At 40.1% G+C, this 22,927-nt stretch overlaps 1 protein-coding gene across 4 annotated transcripts in view; it reads right to left on the bottom strand.

Moving 5' to 3' along the window:
* RCAN2 (regulator of calcineurin 2) overlaps positions 1–22,927 on the bottom strand; it is a 263,771-nt gene that overhangs the window by 91,917 nt on the left and 148,927 nt on the right. The window contains exon 1 of one of the 4 annotated variants that reach the window (XM_017878080.1): positions 3,913–4,331. The exons of the other annotated variants lie outside the window; for them this stretch is intronic. Within the exon in view, the coding sequence (XP_017733569.1) occupies positions 3,913–3,999 (87 nt within the window). The 5' untranslated portion in view covers positions 4,000–4,331. Of the gene's footprint in view, positions 1–3,912; positions 4,332–22,927 lie in introns of those variants that run through there. 4 annotated transcript variants of the gene reach the window in all.

Raw genomic sequence — 22,927 nt, 5'->3', positions numbered from 1 at the left:
GTGTCCTACATGGATGCCCATGGAGACGAGGCTGGATCCCTGGTACATGAATCAGAAGCTCTCCAACCTAGAGAAGAGGAACCACCCTTTCTTCTGTGCAGGAAGCCACCAATGCAGAGAAGGGGCAGCCCCAGGTTTGGATGCCCCCTGGCAGAGTGGGGGCGCTCTGTTCCAGGCAGGCTCTGCAGCTCTGAGAAGGCCTCCCACAGCGGCCAGCAGTAAAGAAGAGTATTTGCCGTTGGCTCAGAATCAGGTGAAGGAACTGCAGGTGTGAGAACTGAAGTGTTGGGTGAGCCTCAACATTTCTGACAGCTCAGAGATACTGCTTTTAAAACTGCATACATCAAGTCTTAGCTGGGGAGATAAGGATCCAAGTGCTTAAGCAGAGCTTACTCTAGACAGTTCTTGGCTGACCTCACCTGTACCTACTTGTGCCTAAAAGAGACAAGACGCTGGCTTTATATGATTACCTATGACTGGGCTCCATTCAGACCAGTCAGTAAAAGTTCTGGGTGTAGGGCCTGGGCACATTAATATTTTTAAAAGCTCTCCAGGGGATACCAACGTGCAATCAGGTTTAAGAACCACTGGACTAAAGTGAAATGTAAATTTCATTACCAATCTCTTGGATCTCTTTCATTTTCCCAAGAGTTTGGTTCTTTGTGGAGTGGGAAGACTACTTTTAGAAATATGAGAATATCAGAGAGAATCAACCCGGCACATTCACACACACAGAAATTCCGCAGTTCCCTCTAGCATTTTCTATTGAGGGCTCCCAACTTCTAGACCTTTCTGAGAACTCTCATGCTGCAGAACAGACAGCTAAGTTCACAGCACCACCAATGGAATTTCCAGAGACAGCCAAACATGGCAGAATTCCATTTGTCTGATTTCTTCCTCTTTTTAGTACTATTGCTTGAGCAGCTTTGATGAAATTTAGGAAACTGGAGTCAGAGGGGCCTCTAATGCAATCAGTTGAGAGCCACCATGGAGGATGAGGCTTTCTATGTCACTATGGGAAACTGGATTTGTAAATGCTTCTAACTATTTCAAATAAACCCCTGTACTTATGAAGGAGACCTGCTGGTTGCATCCCCCTAGTATGGCTGCTTGTCCAAGGGGGTTACATGTAGAAAGTAGGGATGCCTATTAAACAAACAAACAAGACCGAGGTTAAGCAAGATGGATGTAAGCAGGTGAGACAGACCCTTTCCATGTGCCTCCCTTTTCTCTGACAATAAACCTTAAAGACGTTGAAGAAGGAACTCTTGGCTCCACCAGTTATTAGTAATGAACGAAGAAGACGGATACCTTTGGGGAAGCTTTGTTTGGTGCCTAGAATTTTACATTTGAACCTTTCTTCGTGATAAGATTTTGGTGCCTAGAATTTTACATTTGAACCTTTCTTCGTGATAAGACTAATGGTCAGTTTTGAAGAAGGAGCACAGGTTTTCTTAATACATAACATTTGGCCCACCTTAATTTGTTCATTTTCCCCTTTTAATAAGCACAAAGTAGATCTTTGTTTTTAATAATGTTACTGCCTAACATTAGATGATTAAATATCAAAAATGGAAAGCCATGTTTTCTAGGTGGCTAGAGTGTGTATATTGGGAGTGGGGTGGGAGGGAAAGCATTTTCTGTGTGCTAGACTGTCATTGTAAACTCAGCTGGATTTACGACATTCCGATAAACTGGTAAAAGTAACCTATCACTTTCAGAGAGTGCCTACAAAGATGACAATGACGATGATAGCAATAGCCAACATTTATTGAGTGCTAAATATGACTCAGGCACTGTGTTAATTATTCTACGTGTATAATTCTCTTGTCCCTAAGCTAATAATGTAAAAATCACTACTATTTTCACATTATATGAGAAGACTAAGGCACATAAAGATTAGATACTCTAAAAAAGAAAAAAAGCCCATCATGATTCAGAGTTAATGGCAGTAAGGACATGTAGCACATATTTCTGCTGAGAGTCTTCCTCGAAAAACCCCATAAATTTATGAAGAACAGCATCAGCTATTCACCATCTAGCCCTGACTCACCTCCTTTCCCATTTCCCTCTAATCTCTCATAGAGAACCTACTGCAGTCAAAAGGATCGACTCACTAGACTGCAAAATGCTGTGCCTTCTCTCTTTCTGTATAAAATCTACTCATCTTTAAATACCATTTTTTCCATAAAACCACTCCACCCACTCACATACAAACAGCTGTAACAACTTTGTGTCCTCTTAATTCCACAAAATATTCTTTGTCTTTAAGAAACCTTGGGCAATTGGTTATTTTTATATCTATATCATAGACACATATGCTATACAAGCATATTTTAAACTTTTTCCTATATAAGCACAATGCCTGGCATGTTGCAGATCTCCAATAAATATTTTCTCACTATATTTTCTGAAACCAAAAAAGTTGAGAATATCTTATGACATTCTCAGGGCAAGTGTGTAAACAACAGATAACTGTTGAGGACAGAAGGGTCCTGTGAAGTTTTATTCTCCATAGATGGAATTATGTTCCAGTGGTTACTGGAATATGTCTCTTTATCTGGTTACCCACACTAGACTTGAAGTTGGCTTTAAACTGGAGGGGTCTGATGACTGCTCTCCCTTCTCAAGTGCTATGGAAGTATGGCTGGCAGGACTGTGGGTCACTGCATGCATGTTTCCATTCTCAATGCAATCACAGGCAGTGCCAAACCTTTATATCCTTATTTTCTGAACCTTCATATGACAGGTGGTGGACACTTCCATGGCACTGGCACAAAAATTGGTAAATACAGGGCTACATGTTTAAAATATGCAAGAACAAGAAGCCAGATTATCAAATCTATTTCAAAAGATTGTTAAAGCTGCAATCTTGAATGACATAGCCATGTGTTATGCCAAGAACACATAAATCCTCACCTGTAAAGCACCAGGGTGTCACTTGCACACCCAACAATAAAGAATTCAGGGTTTTTCTTTAAGTTAAGACTAAAGCAAGGATGGTAAATGATTATGCCATGTAATTCCCCTTTTATTCCTCCCACCACACCATGAACAACTGACCTTCTGTGTGTGTGAACTGCTTAAATAAGAAGCCTCAGCTAGTTCTTCTATTAAATATGAGAGAAAAAATAAACATTTCCATTTTACAAGCCTATAATCTTTTCATAATATAAAGCCAAATGGAAAATAAAAGAGAATGAATATCATCAGAGGACAATTACATATGACAAATCAACAACGGATGCCAGCAATCAGTGAGGATCAGCATGTATACTAAGCCTTAAGATGCAAAATATTTATGCCTAAACTTTCTTTATGAACAACTGTTCAAGGAAAATGACTTGCTTTCTTTGCGTGACAAAGAAAATATAGGCAGCTGCTCTCCAACTTTGATTTCCAGAAAGCTGGGGACTGAAACTGCCATCTGTAGAAAAGCTATTGTTTAATTTGAAGACCACATCACAGGATAGTTAAGTGACATGCCAGAAAGGGTTATTGCCCCACTGTCAGGCTGGCCTGGATGCTGGGTTTATTATGTGTGCTTTCTTCATGTAATCATTGATTCAAAATCCCTCTTGACATTGAGGGCTGGAAAATTCTCCTTATTGACAAAGATACGATATGGGAATATGAAAATGTGTCTACTCGGAAAGGACTGACCAGGGATCACCTAATAAAAAAGACAAGAAGAAACATATAATGGCAGACCTTTTCACATTTAAAAATAATATGCTGGTCCCTCTTCCAACTTATTCTACTGAATGTAGCCATGCACTTACCACATGCATTTCTAGCGCAGACTGTGAGCTGAAAACTATTAACCAAAGTCTTATTTCCTCATGCTAAAAAGGCTCTGCCAAGCAGCGTCAGTAACAGCAACAATGAAAAAATAAGATTGCAGGTGCATACCTTAACCTCCTGATTGGTAAAGACCTCGACATCCACCACACAGGCAACCAGAATGGAAACATCACAGTCCATGCTAGGGGCTGGCATTCCCCCTTCTGAATTTTTAATAAAGAGTTAGGCAACCTCAGAGTTGGGAGTGAAGGGAAGAGCCTCCAGATGTATATTGCTGTGGCCAGGCCCCGGTGCTGCCTTCCTCTGGGGACGGCTGGAGGCTCGGGCTCCTGGAGCCCGCTCCCACTGCACGCAGCCCTCCGCGTCTGAGGCAGCACAGCAGAGTAACGAACGGCCCGGCTCGCTCATGGCAATGACATCACCACAAAGACTGACACAAGCTGAAGCTATTTTTTTTTCTCCAAGCCTTTTATCTCTAGGCAGTGCAGTGGAGCAAATTGAACATGATTATGTGCTAAATCTGAACTCAGACTAAATCAATTCAGGCAGTGTTAGCTAGGAACTGAGTCATAGCTGTTGTTGCAGCCGAGTGCTTATGTTTGCAAAAAGCAGGAGGGTGGGGGGAATCTGACACCAGAGTTTCTTCTTTGAGGTGGGGGAGGTGTAATTCTGCAGATGAGCCTCCTGAGGTTAAGGTTTGACAATTTTCTGCCTTCGAGATGAGCAGGAAGTTGAGGCATTTTGCAAATTGCCTGGCTTCTGTTAATTGCTCTGTGCCACTCGGAGCAGCCACACATGTTCTGGGCATCCTAATGCATCCCGGGCATGGGCTGAATAGAAATCCGTTCTTGGAGTGACTAAAGAGCTGGTCGTCTGTCATTTAGGGAGCATGCTAAGAGGAGATAATTACAGGTTTGTGGAAATTCTATTTGAAGACCGTAAGTGCAGACCAGTAACGCTAAAAGCACCCTTCCAAGCTTGGGATTTCAGGCTGTCTCCAAGGTCATTCAAACCAAAAGCAGTTCATGGAAAGGAGTTACAGCAAATGTTTCACACGGGGACAGATGGCGGGGTCTAATGGGCAAACTCACTGATATGGCTCAGAACCTGTCAGATCCCCGGGGCTTGACTTCACCTGAGACTTTGAACACATCCTTTTGCTTTCTCAGGCTCTTTTCCTGATTATAAATCCCTGATGGGCAAGGCCACAGATAATTTACCTTTATATCTCGAGCGTTTCACAGACTGCCTGGCACAAGAAAATGATACTTGTTTAATAAATCAATCAATCAAACAGGAATAGCCTCCTTTCACACGAGTGACCAAAGAAAAAATCTCCAATTGTTTTTTATTTTATCATTAGTTACACAAGTCCCAATAGATCTCACTAACATGGTAGCAGCATCTATCCTTAAGAGTTCAGCTGGATCTTCAGTGGCCACTGGAACACCCTGATTTATAACAGATTGGTAGTTTTCTAACACATGACCGGACAAAAGCCTCCCAATTTTACATGCAGATGAGAAAGGTGACATTTCAGACTGAGAGTAGAAGCTTTCTCACTTGTCCTCATTGGTCTACACTTGAGTCCAATATTCCCCTTCAACAAGGCATTTTCTATGCTAAAGATAATCAGGGTACAAATATAGATATTTAGACTGATGAAACTGTGTGTGTGTGTGTGTGTGTGTGTGTGTGTGTGTGTGTGTGTGTCTTTGTGTATTTGTTCCAATGGCATTTATTTTGCTGTCCAGGACACTGTGGGAAATATTAAATAATATACGCATATAATCCAACTAATATCGAGTAATGACTATGCAAAGCTCTGCATCTGATACTCTCAAGGATAAAATGATGGAAAAGCAAATGTCACTATCATCAATGGGCTTAAAATCCAGGGGAGGAGATAAGACATGCAGACTAACATTTCAAAAGGCAGGGATGGTGATGGCTGAAGAGGTATAGGAAGTGTTCAGTGGGAGCACTGGAGAAAGAGCAATGAATGCTGAATGCTGGATCCCATGTTAGGATGGCAGGTGAGCATCAAAGAGGGGAAGGAAATTTCTGCTCTGACCTTGAAACATGGGAAAGACACTGGCAGACAGAGAATAAGCGAGGGGAGCCCTTCAACTAGGGAAAAACAGACTAGAAATGTCCAAAGGAAAGAATAAGGCATTGGGATGCAAAACTCGCTCAGGGTTAAATCTGGCTGGGGCCTGAAGTATACAAGGCAGTCAGAGCCAGATGATGCAAAACCTGGCCAATATGAAGTACCAGGCAGCTTTTGAAAAGGTAAATGGGGTACCTACCTGTACAAATGTAGCTAAAATGTAAAGTAATACAAAGGCAAATATGATTTTGAATATAATTGGCATCTGTTCAAGAGGCAAAATCAAGAAATGAATATTTTTTCATATGCCATGGCATATCCTAAAATTTATTTTTTACATTTCACAGCATACTGGTAAATGCTTAACAATCAGCTCTCTGAAAAGAAACATTTCGATTTTTAGCATTCGTCAATTTCTATGGCGTAAATATGCTCATCATGGCTGATTTCAGGCAGTCAGTGTGAAGTCAAACTGAATACAAAGTTGGGAAGACATGCGTGTAATCTGCTCACACGGGCTGTTCCAGCACATCACTGTTTCATACTCATGAAAACGTTATGCCATATCAGTGACAGTTCATCCACAGAGGCAAAGTCCAAGTGTGCCCAGAGCCCATGAAGAAACAACAACAAAGTAGAAGCAACACATTCTAATCATTGCTGTGTTTACATAAGGGGCTATATGAATTATTTCACACTTTATGTTTAGGAAAGAGCTATAAAAGATGCACGTTGCTGTGACGTGCCCTGGCCAGAGGACATTATCCAGGAAGCAAAGCCCTACTTGAAGTTGTAAAATAGGCAGTTTTTTTTCTGATGTATCCTCAGCTTTCCCTTTCTAATTTGATTCTCCCTGCAGATTCCTTCCTGCTATCCAAGCACCCACTAACTTTATGCTTTCCTCTTTTACAATATCTTTTCAAGGACAGCTGCCAACTCATCTGTATAAGTATTAAATGACTGATAACCCATAGTATTACCCCTCCCAGAGGAATCCATATTTTAATAGGAGACAGAGTCTTAAGTTGGGTAAACAGTGTTTTTAGGGCAGAGTTCTAGGCATCAAGAGCAGATGATTTCTGGGGCAAAGGAACTTTCCAGTAACTCTGAACTAAAATTAGTGGGTTTTAAACACCCAAAGTATTGGGTTTTTAGTAGTCAATTGTCTATACAATATGGTCATTTTCCTGTTGGCTAGAGAGCCCAAGGGGCTCCCCTGTTATAATAAGTGTCCTGTTTCTCTAGAGAGATTGTTTTTTCTTTCTTTCTTTTTTTTTTTTTGAGATAGAGTCTCATTCTGTCACCAGGCTGGAGTGCAGTGGCGCGATCTCAGCGCACTGCAACCATCACCTCCTGGGTTCAAATGATTCTCCTGCCTCAGCCTCCCTAGTAGCTGGGACTACTGGCACAGGCCACCACGCTCAGCTAATTTTTGTACTTTTAGAAGAGACGGGGTTTCACCATGTTGGCTAGGATGGTCTCGATTTCTTGACCTCATAATCCACCTGCCCTGGCCTCCCAAAATGCTGGGATTACAGGCGTGAACCACTGTGCCTGGCCGAGAATGTGTTTTTTATAGCTAGGGGCTGACTTGCAACCTTGGAAATGCCTGGAATATAGATGTACTTTGGCCAGTGGCTAAAAGGCCTTGTAAACACTAGACTCAGATTATTCTCCCACATCATCTCATATCATTCTCATGTTTCTTCACCCTTCTTGTTCCAGCCCCATTGGCCTTATTGGTGGAAAGAAAAGAAAAGAAAAGAGAAAGAAAGAAGAGAGAGAGAAAGAGAGAGAGAGAAGGAAAGAAAGAAAGAAAGAGAGAGAGAGAAAGAAGGAAAAAAAGAAAAAAGAGAGAAAGAGAGAAAGAAGGAAAGAAAGAAGGAAGGAAGGAAAGAAGGAAGGAAGGAAGGAAAGAAGGAAAGAAGGAAGGAAGGAAGGAAAGAAGGAAAGAAAGAAAGAAGAGAGAGAAAGTAAGAAGGAAGGAAGGAGGAAGGAAGGAAACAATGAAAGAAGGAAAGAAGGAAAGAAGAAAGAAAGAAAGAAGGAAAGAAGAAAGAAAGAAAGAAAGAAAGAAAGAAAGAAAGAAAGAAAGAAAGAAAGAAAGAAAGAAAGAAAGAAAAAGAAATTCCAAGTTCATTCCCATCTCAGGCCCTTTGCACTTGCTATTCCCTCTCTCTGAAAATATTCAGATCTTTTCAAGGCTTGCTCCTTCGTATCATCTAGATCTCCGTTCAGATCACATCTCTTTGGAAAAATATTCGCCAATCAGCTAAAATTTAAAAAATGTGTGCACATGTATACACACACAGAGTCAATCACTATCCTGGCATCTTTATTTTAGCTTTCTTCACTGCACTTTTTACTACCTGAAATTGTTCTGTTCATCTGTTTCTTTATGTGTCTACTGCTTGTCCCCACAACTAGAATTTAATCTCCATAAAAGCAGAGATTTTTGCCTATTCTGTTCCCTGCTGCATTCCCAGGGGCTAGAAGGATGCCTGAGATGTAGGAGGTACTCTAATAAACGTCTGAAGGATGAATGGATAAATACACAAATGAATCTAAAAAGGCAAGTAGAGAGGCTCAAACCAATAGAGGCGCCTCCTACAGCTAGGAGTTGCAGGGAGGTTTTTGCAGGGGGATGCAAGGGCATGGTGAGTTTGGCAATAACCTCTCATCTCTGAGAGCTGAGTCCTGGCACAGCTCTGTTCAGGAGTGTCCTTTCCAGCTGAAGTGGCCAGGAAACCTTGGGATTCATCCAAATCTCTGTTCTTGCAATGACTGATCACACTGAGGAAAGGATGCACTATGCACAGACCCCTTGGACAGAGGCCATTGCCCTCCCTTCAGTCCAGGCAATTCTCTAAAAGGATGGACAGCTGAGCTGATACACTCACCTCCACCTCAGCAGGAGAAGATGCACACCTTCCAGTCCCAGAGGAAGCTGTGGTAGCAGCAGCCAAACCTGTTTTGCTAATGAGCACAGAAGTTCCCATTACAGCTATGGGTTGTCAAAGGTTCTGCTCCTTCTATATACCCTTCTGGATCACCTGTTTTTTAAATGTTTATTATAGAGAATTTCAAATATATTCAGCAGAAGAGAGAATGTAATAATGAGCCTTCACATATCCACCACCCAGGTGCAAGAATAATTAAGACGGGGCCAATCTTGCTTCCTCTCCACTAGTCACTCTCCCAGTGTGGTCCCCAGACCAACAGCATCAACATCACTTGTGAGCTTATTAGAAAGGCAGATTCTTGGGCCCCACCCAAGACTGAATCAGACACTCAGGAGGGAAGACCAGTATCTGTATTTTAATAAGCCCTCCAGGTGATTCTGATGCAAGCTCAAGCCTGAAAACCACAGCTCCATGTCTTCACCCACTTCCATACTCACTCCAGATTATTTTGAAGCAGCTGCCTGGCATCATATCATTTCATTTATAAATATTTCAGTATATATCTCTAAAAGATAAAGGATTCCTATTTTGAAATCGCAACACATATCATCACACAATCCAAAAAGCAAGAATAATTCCTTAGTATCACCAAACGTCCTGCCAGGGTTCAAATTTCTCCAGCTGTACTACGATGACCTCTCACTTCCCATCCTTTCTCCTCCTCTCCTTAATCACATCCTGGTGTCTCTTCTCTTCCTTCTTTCCTCTTTAAGAGTTTGCTTATTTAAATTGGGATCCATATTACCGTGTCTCTCGTGTCTCTTTTAATCTAGAGTTCTCCTCCATCTCTTTTTTTAATTCCTTGCAGTTTGTTGTTGGTAGTGATGAAGCCATGTTATTTATCCTTTAGAATTTACATATAGTGAAATTTAGAAGTTCCACATAGTGTAAGTTAACAGATTTTTCTGTTGCCTGTAGGTTCTGTTGTTTAGATCCAGAGGCTTAAGGGATTCAGGTTTGGCAAGACTCCTTCCCAGATGGTGCTGTGTGTATGTCTATCAGTGGGTACATAGAGTCTGGCTGTCTCTCTTTTGTGGTATTAGTTCCTTCATGCTTAATGTCTAGGTGCATTCATTTACTAGGAGTTGCCCAATGATGATATTCCTCCTTCATTTATTCACGGAACACTTCCATTAAGAGGAACTACTTCTTATCTACTATTTAGTTACTTTGAGCCAGTTTTTGTAACAAAGGCAAAAATAAACACTTGCTTCTTTTCCTTTATTAATTAAAAAATTTCTGTGAGACATGGGGCATCTTGCTATGTTGCCCAGGCTGGTCTCCAACTCCTGGCCTCACGTGATCCTCCTGCCTCAGCCTCCAGAGTCACTGGCATTACAGGCTTGAGACACTGCACTCAGCCTAACTAGTTTTTTTTGTTTTGTTTTGTTTTCGTTTTCATGATTTACTTCCCTATTACCCTGCAAAGACCACTGAGGGATTTTTTTTTATTTTGACTTTTAAAGTATTGGGAATTCATGAATTAAACATATGTGATGGTTAAACATATTAAACATATAAAACTACAATCCATTGTAGTTTAATTTTATTAATGCTCAAATTGTCCATCTTTGGCTAGTGGGAATCTAATCAGGTTGGCTCCTGAGTCCCTTGAAAAATCTTCAAAGGCCACTTACCTTCTGGTATGACAAGATGTTCCAGGCTCATCTTGTTCATTTCCTGCCTTAGATAAGGAGTCAGGCATTTCTCCAAGGAGCCCCAGTTCCATTTGGTAAATATTTCAACATATTTTAAGATTTCAATCTGGAAGTTTAGAGGAGCTCTTTGTACTGGGTTGGGTATTCTTTATAAGCCTTTTCAGTGGACAGAGCTAGACAATACATAAACATTTTAAAGATAACATAAGCCATAAGTTCAGATTGATCGTTCCATTTCAGATCCAGGACTACAGAGATTTTATTGAAACATATCAGTCTTACACTTGTATCCCTTTCTTTCATACCAGATATCTTGGTTCTTACCAGCAACATAATCAGCTAGTTGCCTTATCCCATGCTATAGGCATGACAGCCTTGGAATCACAATATTAATGCAACCAGAAAGAGTTTAAGATTTTTTTTCTCATTCTTTTTGTCTTTAGAGTATATCCCATACAGCATGTACAAATTATGTCTTACAGTCATTTAGAACAGCACATCTATTTCACCAACTAGATACTAAGTTAGGTTCGTTTGTTTTTGATGCCTAATGATTGCTTTTCTCTTTAATTTTGTGCTATAATTATATAAAATATTTCCATGGCTCAAAAATCAAAACTACAAATCTACAAAGAAATCCAGTTTCTATCCCTGTGATCACAATATTCTTTCTTTCCCTTTCATACATCCTTATTGTTTAGCTTCTCTCATTTAAAAAAAATCTGACAAGTATATGTGTATATTATTTTCCCATCCTTTATCCCATAAATGATAGCATACTTTGCACACTTTTTTCTGTCTCGGTCTTAATCACCATAAAATGTGATGCTGGAGATCACACCATAGTAATATGTAGAAATAGGCCCTTTCCTTTTCATACCTGTATAGTATTCAACTATTTGGATTTACCAAAGTTTCTGCTATTAGTCCCCATTTGGGTTGTTTACAGCCTTTTGCTATTAAATAATGCAGCAACGCATACACTTTGAATTTTCATATTTTGTTACTGCACCTTTGGGACAGATTTTAGAGTGGAAACATTGGGTTAAAAGGCAAATATCTATATACCTTCACTAGCTGTTGCCAAATTTTCCTCCACAGGAATTGTACTATTTTTCTTCCCCACCAGCAATTTATGAGAAAGTTTGTTTCTCCACAGTGTGTGTTTCAGAATGCATTCGACATTTACCCATCTGGTGGGTAAGATGTGGTTATCTCAGTGAAGCTTTGATTTGCATTTCTCTTTCTATAGGCGCACATGTTTCTACAAGTGAACTCAGCCAGCATTACTCAAATCAATGCCTTCTTACCTTCTCTCCAGCTAATTCAGATTCTGATTCTGACACTAGCAATCAAAATATCCTAAATACACAGTAGAGATCTCATTGAGTTTTCTACTTTACATTACTCTTATTATGAGCAAGGTGTTAAGGTTTGTTCCTATGGTTAGGAGTCGCCTGTGTTTCTTCCATTATGATACTTCACTTGAGTCTGTCCATCACATGCAAAAACACATTCTCACCTCAGGGCCTTTGTGTTTGGCCATCCCTCTGTCTAGAACACTATTCCCTTCATTGTGGCAGGGTTCACCCTTCCACAGCATTCATGTCTCTGCAATGTGCCTCCTCAAAAGGCCTGTCCTGATCAGCCTATCTAAGTAGCATTCCTTTCACTATCTCCTTAGCCTGCATTATTTTTCTTCCAAGCACTTACCACTAATGGATACTGTATATTTATTTGCATAGTTATCTCCCTCCATGGAAAGCCAGCTTCGTGAGAAGCGGGCTCCTCGACCTTGCCCACAGCTATATCTCCAAGTGCCCCCAAACAACAAGGCCTGCTATGCAGTGAGAGCTCAGTGAGTGTGTTGGATGAATGAATACATGAATGAATGAACGGAATTATTTTGCTTGGAAAGTCAGTGGAGAACAGACATTGTCACACAGACAAGAAATAAATCTATAACCTAGGTCCCTATAAAGGAGAGTGAACCTAAGAAGGGAGGCTGAGGCAAATGAAGATGACTCAGGTTGCTGGACAATGGGGATGGTGAGGTGTGGGCAGGAGAGGTCCATGAGAATTCAGAGGGACACTGAAAAAGGAGGAAGAGGGGCACAAAGTGCAATCCCCATTCTCCCCATTGTGCAGAAGGTCCATGCTAAGTGGCAGCTGCAATGCCCTCAGGCTGACTCAGAGACAGTGCTCATTCCACCACTGCCCAGTTAGCACCTTACTGCTGCTGAGGCCCCACAGATACCGTACAGCTAATCCCTGAGTGGCACTCCTAAGAAGCCACTGTCTTTTCTTCTTTGCCGTACCTTCCTCCCCAGGTCCAAGAGTCTTATCCCTGCCTTAATTCATTATTTAGGAAGACATATTTTCCCCTTTCCATCCTCAATATCAGAACCAGGCACATTCATTCTGGGCAGTACCATGTTTAAGAAGCTGACACACTTGAAAAATTACAGGGATGAAAATAAAGAGGGTGTTTGCTCAGCATCCCTGTCTTCTGGGCATTGCATTCTCTGGAAACTTCTCCTTCTCCTCCCATATTGGATGTATCTGAAGGAGGCCCTTACCAGGCCAGTCAGATTCTCATGAGGATTTTCCAAATCCAAACTGGGTGGAGAGCACCAGCCCCCTGTGGTGTCAGAAAGCTTGGGACCGCTGCTGCTATGTTTTTCACTTGTGCCTTTGAATTAAGACAAATTCATCAGAAACAGAAAGAAGAAATGGAGAAAGGAAATCAAATTCTGGAAGCATCGGAATCCTCATTTTCAGTCACTTTGGAGGCCCAGTGATGCCCTGTCCTGCCATGGGTCTCATTATTCAACTCTTCCTTTGGTTATTTTAATATGCTAACATTATCCCAGTCAATGCCTCTCTTTTTTCTCAACCTAATTCAAGTATTGTTTCTGTCACTAACAACTAAAAGAGTCCTGTCCGATACACACAAACACAGACAAACCTAGATTAAATAACCAAGGACAATAAAGTGGGAGTCAATCATGGAGAACTAGATATTCAGGTCTTCAAATGACTCCACGGAAAGGATGCTCCTCTTTCTCCCAAACAGTCTTGAGTTGAGGGGGCAGGCATCATCCTAAACCTCCCTCTTGAGGTCCAAGCAGGAGTCCCAGCATAGATTTCTACAAAACAACCTTGGCAGGGATCTTTTATCTCCACTCCCTTTATCTTATTAATCTCCCTTTCAGGATATAGTGCTATCTAACTCGTTTTTGGGTCACCTGCTTAGAAAATCTGCATTTTGGTGTGAAACCTACCTCTGTTTAGAATGTCATATTTATTAATTTATGGTATCTTAGTTGAAATTTGGAACTTATCATCCTATCATACTATCATTTCCTTAGGGCTAACTTTGTGAAGGAACTCTGTAAATATTCATAGGCATTAATGTATTTAAACTTCACCATAGTCCCCATTTAGAGATGACATAATTTATCCAAGGATAACTAGCTGGACAGTGGGTGAGCTAGATTATATCTAAATGGCTTGCCTTCAAAGTGTGAACTCTTAACTTCTCAACATTTCTGCTATACAAACTTCAACATTCTGGAGGAGGGAAGATGAACACATCTGCATTTTGGAAAGAATTACAGTGGTGATATGAAGACTGGCTTGGAAAGCAGCAAAAGTAGGAGGGAAAGAAATAGGCATCTCAAAGTAACTTTAGAAGAACAGAAATCAACTTGGCTGAATTTCTTGGTTGAAATCTATAAGTAGCAATGAGCACTGCTGGAGACATTGTAGAAATGTAAGAGAACTCAGTGACTAGACTGGATGGGGTGGTTTTTAGAGACAGAGAGGCGGGTGCTAAAAGGTCAAGGTTTCATAGTCTTACCTCCAAGCGGAAGATGGTGCCAGGGACAATGGCAAGTTCCTTAAAGAGATGAAAGATCTCATCCACTGAAAAAAAATCAAGAAAGGCTTCAAGGAAAGAGAAGGGCATGTGATGTGGATGCTGGACAGAGCTAAGGTGAATTGAAGCCTTGTGGGCAAGGATAGGCCTGTGTTTAAAGACCAGTGAACAGCCCATTTAATCGGAATGGAAAGCCTGAGCAGGGCATGGTGCATTATAAGAAGACAGGAAAGGAGGGTCATGGCCACATATCTGAGGACTTTGAGTGTCAGGATTAAGAGTGGGTATGTTTCATCCAGTAAGATATGTGGATCTATCAAAAGTTCATGAAAAGAGTGGTGAAAGAGGTTAAACTGAAGTGGGGAAGGATTGTAAATGTTGGTGATTCCAAAACTCTTGCCAGAGGCAACGGGGGTTGGATTATGGAGATGCAATAGTGATATAAGAAAGGGAATGGATATGAGAAATGCCACGGAGATAAAGGGTTTAGAGTTTAACAATTAATTGGCTGTCATGGTAATGATCTGGGGATGGGGAATAAAGTGAGGAGAGAAACAGATTGGAGGTACCAAAAAAAAAAAAAAAAAAAAAAGCGCAGGGAGAAGTGTTCAAAGGAGATTCTAAGGTTCTCAACCTGGGTAGATCGTGGTAACTGTAACTGAAATAGCTTAGTTATACAGGTGACAGGAGTACATTTGTGACATAGATCCATGACAATGAGATACACATACACATTTGCTCATTTCAATCTTTAGCTAATATCATTAATCTCTATGTTAACAGAAAAGAAAAAAAAAAGAAGGGGAAGGATAAAAAATGAGATTACTTCTTACAATGGTAAGAGATACTTGTTTTTATTGGCACTAATTAAGGAAGAGTCTTATTGCAGTACGGTTACAGTTCTGAGTAGTCAAAACTCTAGAAGCAGATTCCTTTTCACTGCTTTTCTTCTCATGCTAAAACCTACAGCACGAGAAAAGCAACACAGAAATCTGTGAACTGTGGTCCTTCTATGCAGCTATTTTTACTCTTTCAAAAATACCTAGACTTTAGTTTGAGGTGTAAACATGTGAAAGTATTTGATGAGCCTTACTCTTTATTTGAATTTAAAGGATTTTAAAGTACAAAAATACTTCTAGAAAAGCAAATGCACCATATTTGGATCTGAACATCTAATCTTCTCACCAAACCTGATCCTCTTTCTGTATTTCCTGTTTAATTGTGACACCACCTTCCCCCTACTCACCTTGCATCGTAACTTTAGTCATCTTTGATTTCTTCCATTGGCAGTCCATAGCTTGACTGGGGTTCAGGGCTGGTTAAGCCAGAGGCTCAGTGAAGTTATCACAAGGTTCTGTCTCTCTAGCTCTGTCTTCTGAAGGTCAGTGTTATTCTAAAGCTGATTCCCAGGACAACTGCCAGTAGTTCCCTCTGCCTTTATTTTATTCCACAACAGGGACACTTGGGTCACCTGTTCACTTCTGAACATGACTGTGGCTGGGCTAGGGAATGTGCTGATTTAACATTCTGGTGAAAAAGCCAACTTAGACTCACCCCTAGAGTGAGGAGTGCTCTCAGTTTTCCCTGAAGTGCGGGTTGCATGGGAATGGAAGGATATGCAAGTAAAAAATCTACGTTAGGAGTCGAGGGATGCTGGGCAGGCACCCACCAGTGTCACCACTGTTTCAATTCCTATACCTGACAGAGCACTTGGATGCAAATGATAGGAGATATCTTTGGCTAAGTAGCAGAAAAATAATATATAGGGGATTAGCAGGTCACTCCTACAGAGTTAACAAGAATCTTGAGAAACAGCTTCAGAAACTAGGTAGAAACCAAGAAGGTCTAAGATGCAGAAGACCAGAGCCAAAATGATACTGAAACCAGTGTAGCTAGGATACCACCACTGGAACCCTCCAAATGTTGTCCTCATCACTGCTCCTCTGCTGCTGTAAGTGATCACTAACTGTCCCTGTGACTTTGTGTCATATCCTCTAGAGTCAAAGTTCGGGTGCGGTGTCTCATCGGTCAAGCCTGAGTCATGTACCCCAACCCCAACTGCCAGGAAGCCTGGCTAAATAATTTTAATCTTCATGGCCTCTTTGTGGCATGTAATTACCCCACCATAGGCAATGGGGAGTGAATTTCCCCAGTATAGAAAGTGCATTAGAATGCTGGGCAACTCAAAAATAACAAAGGTCTGTTATTAGCCTCATATTCACTCTGCTTCCCTGCCGATCCCACCTTCTTATTCAGTACCACCAGATTTGGCTTTGTGTGAACTAGTTCTGCGAATCATACCACTCCCCTGGTTCAAATACCTTCACTGCTTTTCCATTGCTGTTAGGCCAGGCACAGTAACTCACGCCTATAATGCCAGCACTTTGGGAGGCCAAGGCGGGTGGATCACTCGAGGCCAGGAGTTCGAGGCCATTTCCAGCCAACATGGTGAAGCCCAATCTCTACTAAAAATACAAAAATGTAGCCGGGTATGGTGGTGCATGCCTGTAATACCAGCTACTCAGGAAGCTGAGGCAGGAGAATTGCTTGAACCCAGGAGGTGGAGGTTGCCAAGCTCGTGCCACTGGACTCCAGCCTGGGCGACAAAGCGAGACTCTGTCTCAAAAAAAAGAAAAAAAAAAAAAAGAATTAAAGAGGGTTTCTTCACATGATGGTATCAACCCACTATCAGTTCATCCATCCATCCATCCACCACCCACCCATCCCATCCGATGACTACTTATTGAATATACTATGTTCGCAGTATCAACCTAGGCATGGGCCATAGAAAGATGACAAGTCACTATTCCTTTAAAGAGGTCTTGGTAGAAAGAAACGAAAAAATATAATATGATATGATGTGGTATTATGTAATATACTATAAATTATATCATCATAAATGATATGAATACAAAATGCAGTAGGAGCACAGGAGAAGTATTTAAGTTTGGTGCGGGAAGGAGAGTTAGAGAAGATTTCTGTAAGGAAACCACATTTTGCTGAATTTTGAGAGGCAAGTGGTTTTTTAGTTTTCTAAATGGGCAGACAAGCACAGAGTGACTTTTATATGTAAGCTGGGCCATAGAATGAGGTGTCAAAGTGTGAGAAACTGTGAGTAGCCCGATATTGTTGGGTTGCCCAATGTGGAATTAGGGATCGGGGTGGGAAGCTATGGGGAAGAAGCTAAAGTATTAGACAGTGGCTTGACCTGAAGAGCTTTGTGAGTTATGGGTAGGATTTTAAATTTTCTTCCTAATGGAAGAGAGAACCAGTAAAAGCTATGACAGCAGCCTCTTGACCATCTCTGCATTCAATTTCACCCCTTTTAAATCCATTCTGCAAATAATCTGTGGCCTGAGGGATCTTTGTACTAAGTAAATATCATATTACTATCTGTGAAAGTAGAATGCAAAGTTGGAACTAGGGTCTGCATATATACAAAGAAAGAAAATGTTAGAATCCAATAGGAAAATAGGTTTCTGAGACTACACTGGGAATTCATTAGGCTACCATAGTGGAAAGCCATTCTCCTCCACTAAAATAATGTATATTACTTTCACATACATAATGTACATGAATCCATTATAGTTGCTGCCCCACTGGATGGTATAAATAATTTATTTATCCTTGTATCCTCAGCACTTAGCACATTGCCTGCCATAAAGCAACTAATCAAGATAATGTCTGATAAATGAATGAAATAATGCATGAGTGAATGATAAGATAAGCTAATCCCATCTTTGCTTCCTTTCATGGACAGATTATTTCTGAGATCTTCTAGCCTAGTTGCACCTCCACTTGCTACTTCTACTACCAAGACAGTCTTTTGTGCTTGCCATGAAATCTCCTACTCCACTATCCAACTCCTTAATTCTTCAAGCTTTGAGAATTTTAGAGATTTATGCTGGAATTTAGAGACTTAGCCATGAAGTCTTAGATATATGTATGCATATAAAGAGAGATGACTGAAAATCCACCAAAGGTTTGTGCTTCCCCTGTATAGTACAGAGTTGTTTCTGAAAAGTTGTTTCCCAATCAGGGCCCAGCTCTGGTGTAATCCTGTGATTGAGTTCTGGCCAATGGAGTGGGAGCAGAAAACAATTCCTATTACTTTCAGCCCTAAGAAGTTCCTTTATAATCTTCATTTCTCTTCTTCAAGCTGACCTTGCAAGCCAAGTGTTGAAGATGGCAGAGCCTCTACCATCCTAGATCTTTGAATGACTCCATGGAGCACACTCCTATTTCCTTCAACCCCCTCTTCTATCATATTGTGATGGGGTATTACACGAGTGGGAAATAAGTCTCTCTTCTGGTAAGTCCTTGAAATTTTAGGGTGTATCTGGTAAAACAGAAATCATTTCCTTAACTAATATAGCAGATGTATGTACATGTTGTGTTGAAGCATGTTGCTTAAAAGCAAAATCTAATTTTATACAGAATCAAAAGCCAAATGGGGATAGAAACAGAAGCAAGAGGATTTAATCCTTGAATGAATCCTTGAAGGAAAACCTTTCTTTTAAAGTTTAATTTGAATGTCTCAAATTAGCAAATTAGCATGTAGCATATCATTATTTGATGGATAGCATGTGTCAAGAAAGAGACCAAGGGAGAAAACCGAGCTTAAGAAATGAGTATGAAAGCAAAACTGGTCAAATGAATGAGATCAGAAAAAATTTTCTAGTAAAGTTACTAGTTTTAAAAAACCTTAATTAGTAATAGACACTTATTATTGATAAAATTTCAAATAAATAAATAAGAAATAATTGGAAATACATTATGATTATATGTCTGAATCTTGTCAAGCTGTAGGCTGCTAATGCCCTGTACTTTAAAAAGATTCTACCTGCATGAAATGGCAGGTAGGGCCATCAAATGACTTGCTCTGTATTTCTAACCACTGGAAGGTCATCCTTAAAAGCAGGGGTGTCAAATCTTTTGGCCTCCTTGGACCACATTTGAAGAAGAAGAATTGTCTTGGGCCACACATAAAATACACTAACACTAATGATAGCTGATGAACTAAAAAAAAAAAAAAGAAAAGAAAAGAAAAGAAAAGAAAAAATTTCATAATGTTTTAAGAAAGTTTATGAATTTGTGTTGGGCAAAATTGAAAGTCATCCTGGGCCATAGGTTGGACGAATTTGCTTAAAAGAAAGGCACCGGCTGGGACAGTGGCTCACGCCTGTAATCCCAGCACTTGGGAAGCCGAGATGGGTGGATCACGAGGTCACGAGTTTGAGAACAGCCTGGCCAACATGGTGAAACCCCATCTCTACTAAAAATATAAAAACTAGCCAGGCATGGTGGCAGGCGCCTGTAATCCCAGCTACTCAGGAGGCTGAGGCAGGAGAATCGCTTGAACCTGGGAGGTGGAGGTTGTAGTGAGCCGAGATCACACCACTGCACTCCAGCCTGGGTGACAGAGCAAGACTCTGTCTCAAAAAAAAAAAAATAATAATAAGAAAAGTAAATGTCAGTCCTATATCTTATTTACTCTTCCTTTTCAGGTAAGCATTGTGGTAAATCAAAAAGCTAGAACAGAGGAAGGTAAGGAAGGAAATGTAAGAAGCCACATGGAAATGCATAAAAAGGCTGTTTCTGTTATAAAATGGCAGCTTGCTTATACACACTCACAACTGCTTAGATTGGGATTTGGGTTGGGGTGCCTGTTAGTTATGGTGGACACCTTTGGAAATTCTGGAGCTTTGAGATATCACATTCTTTCTTTGACTGAGATATGTCTTTTGAGTGTAGTGTTAGAGTGTCAAGAGTAGAGAAACAAGAACCTGGCTATGAACGACTGGCTCTAGGCTCAAGGAAAAGGGACAAAGACTTTTAGGTTACTTTCTAAGTGAACCAGCCCTGGAATAGGAATAGGTAAGGAGAAAGAGTATCAGGGCAAATGCTCTATTAAAGAACAGATATTGTGCATTTGGCTAGAGTTTTCTTTGTGCTGTGTCTCTGGGACATCTGGTATAGAAGGTGAGGTGGAGAAAGACATAGAATGCCAGCAGTGGAATCATAAATCACCTTATCAAGAAGGAAGTTTTAGCCAGGACTGGTGGCTCATGCCTGTAGTCCCAGCTACTCAGGAGGTTGAGGTGAAAGGATCACTTGAGCCCAGTAGTCCAAGGCTGCAGTGAGCTATGATTGCGCCACTATAATCCAGACTGGGTGATAGGGTGAGATCCTGTCTCTTAAAAAAAGAAAAAAAAAAAAAAAAACAAGCCACAAAATCACGAACTATGTATAGAACATAGATTTTCTTTCAAACCCAGAGATCTGATGAAAGGAAAACCTAAATGAACCAAATTCCATAAAGTGGTAAGCCCTTCCCATGGGAGCAAAAGTACATGTTTGCTTTCATCCTTGGTGTAGTTGTGGGAGAAAGAATTTGCCATAGAGAAGCATAAGGAGAAACCAGATGAACTCATAGAAAACTTTTATGGTTTCATGTGGGCTAGGATAATGGATCAGAATCCTAAAGAGTCACAGCCAAAGAGTAAGTCTGTAAAACTAATACTTTATCTAGACTAGATTTAAAATAGGGGAAAAGATCTGTGGGACATATATTCTAAATATGTGTAATTAGAGTCTTAAAAGTAGAAGAGAGAGAGAATGATGCAGAGACACTTGAAGAAATAATAGCCACAATTTTCCTCAAATTGATTAAAGATACTAATGCACAAATCCAGAAAGCTCATCAAACTTCATGATAACCACAGCTAGATGTATCATAAACTCCTAAAATTCTAAATTAAAGAGAAAATATCAAGCAAGAAGAAGAAAAAGACATTACATACAGGAGAATAACAACAGGAATTACTATTGACTTCTTAGGAGAAACAATGGTGAACAGAATACAATGGAACAATATATTTTAAGTCAAGGAAAAAAAGATAAATTATCAACTATATTTTTATATTCAGCAACAGATGACCTTCAAATATGAAGGTAAACCCTATGTATTTCTGGTGAGAATGTAAAATGGTATATAGCCCCTTGGGAAAACAATTTTTTTTTCAGAGTCTCACTCTGTCACCCAGGCTGAAGTACAATGGTGCAATCTCGGCTCACTGCAAGCTCTGCCTCACAGGTTCATGCCATTCTCCTGTCTCAGCCACCCGAGTAGCCAGGACTACAGGCGCCCGCCACCACGCCCGGCTAATTTTTTGTATTTTTAGTAGAGACGGGGTTTCACCGTGTTAGCCAGGATGGTCTCCATCTCCTGACCTCGTGATCTGCCTGCCGGGGCCTCCCAAAGTGGTGGGATTATAGGCATGAGCCACCGCACCTGGCCAGGAAAAAAATTTGATAGTATCTTTAAAAGTTAAATATAAATTTAACATATGACCCAGGAATTCCACTAATTAGGTATCTACCAAAGAAAAACCAAAGACATATGTTGACACAAAAGTTTGATTTTAAATGTTTATAGCAGCATTAATATAACGGCCAAAAAATGAAAATAATATGAAGGCTCACCAACTGGTGAGCAGATAATCAAAATATAGTTTATTCATCAATAAAATGGAATAAACTACTGACATGATACAACAAGAATGAACCTCAAGAATATTATGCTAAATTAAAAGAAACAAGGTACCACATATTACATTATTCCATTCATATGAAATGTCCATAAATATAAAATAATGGTTGCCGCAACTGGGAGTGAAAAAGAGAAAGAATTGTCTGCAAAAGGGCATGAGGAGCTTTTGTGGAGGATAGAACTATTCTAAAACTATTGTGATGATTGTTGTACAATTCTGTAAATTTGCTAGTAGTCATTGAGTTATACACATAAAATGTGTGGATTTTATAATATTTAATTTATGCCTCAATAAATTTATTAATGTAAAGACAAAATGAAAAACATTTTCAACAGAAAAAAAGAAAAACAGGCTCAGAATATTTACCTCCTGCACATGTGACCCTCTAGAAATGATTTTTTTCAAAAAAGTATTCTTTAGACTGAAGAAAATAATACCCAGTGGGAACCAAGATTGGTAAGGAAGGGAAGAAGAGGACTAGAAGGCATAAATTTGTGCGTAAATAGACAAGACCTTATTATATTTATTTTAAAATTATTAAAAATGCTATTGATTATTAAAAGCAAAAAAATGAATTATGACGTTTACAGCACATGTAGAAATAAAATATATGACAAAACACAAATATCGAGGGGGGGTGGTTTGAATGGAATTATACTGTTGTGACATTCTTCCTTTGTGAAGTAGTTTAATATTAGTTTAAGGCATACTATGATATGTTAAAGATGCATACTGTAGTCTCTAGACTAGAGCAACCATTAAAAAATAACAAAAGGAGGGCTAGATGAAAAGTTCACAAGAGGGATCAAATGGCATACTAAAAAAAAGTGTTTACCCAAGAGAAGGCAGAAAAGGAAGAACAAAGGAATACAGGCCAGATAGAACAAACAGAAAACAAATGCCAAGATGACAGACTTAAACTCAATCATATTGATAGTTATTTAAATGTAAATAAATTA

This window comes from Rhinopithecus bieti, unplaced genomic scaffold, assembly GCF_001698545.2.
Source record: "Rhinopithecus bieti isolate Rb0 unplaced genomic scaffold, ASM169854v2 scaffold_9981, whole genome shotgun sequence".
Taxonomy (NCBI): domain Eukaryota; kingdom Metazoa; phylum Chordata; class Mammalia; order Primates; family Cercopithecidae; genus Rhinopithecus; species Rhinopithecus bieti.
This window is presented reverse-complemented; position numbering and strand designations above follow the sequence as displayed.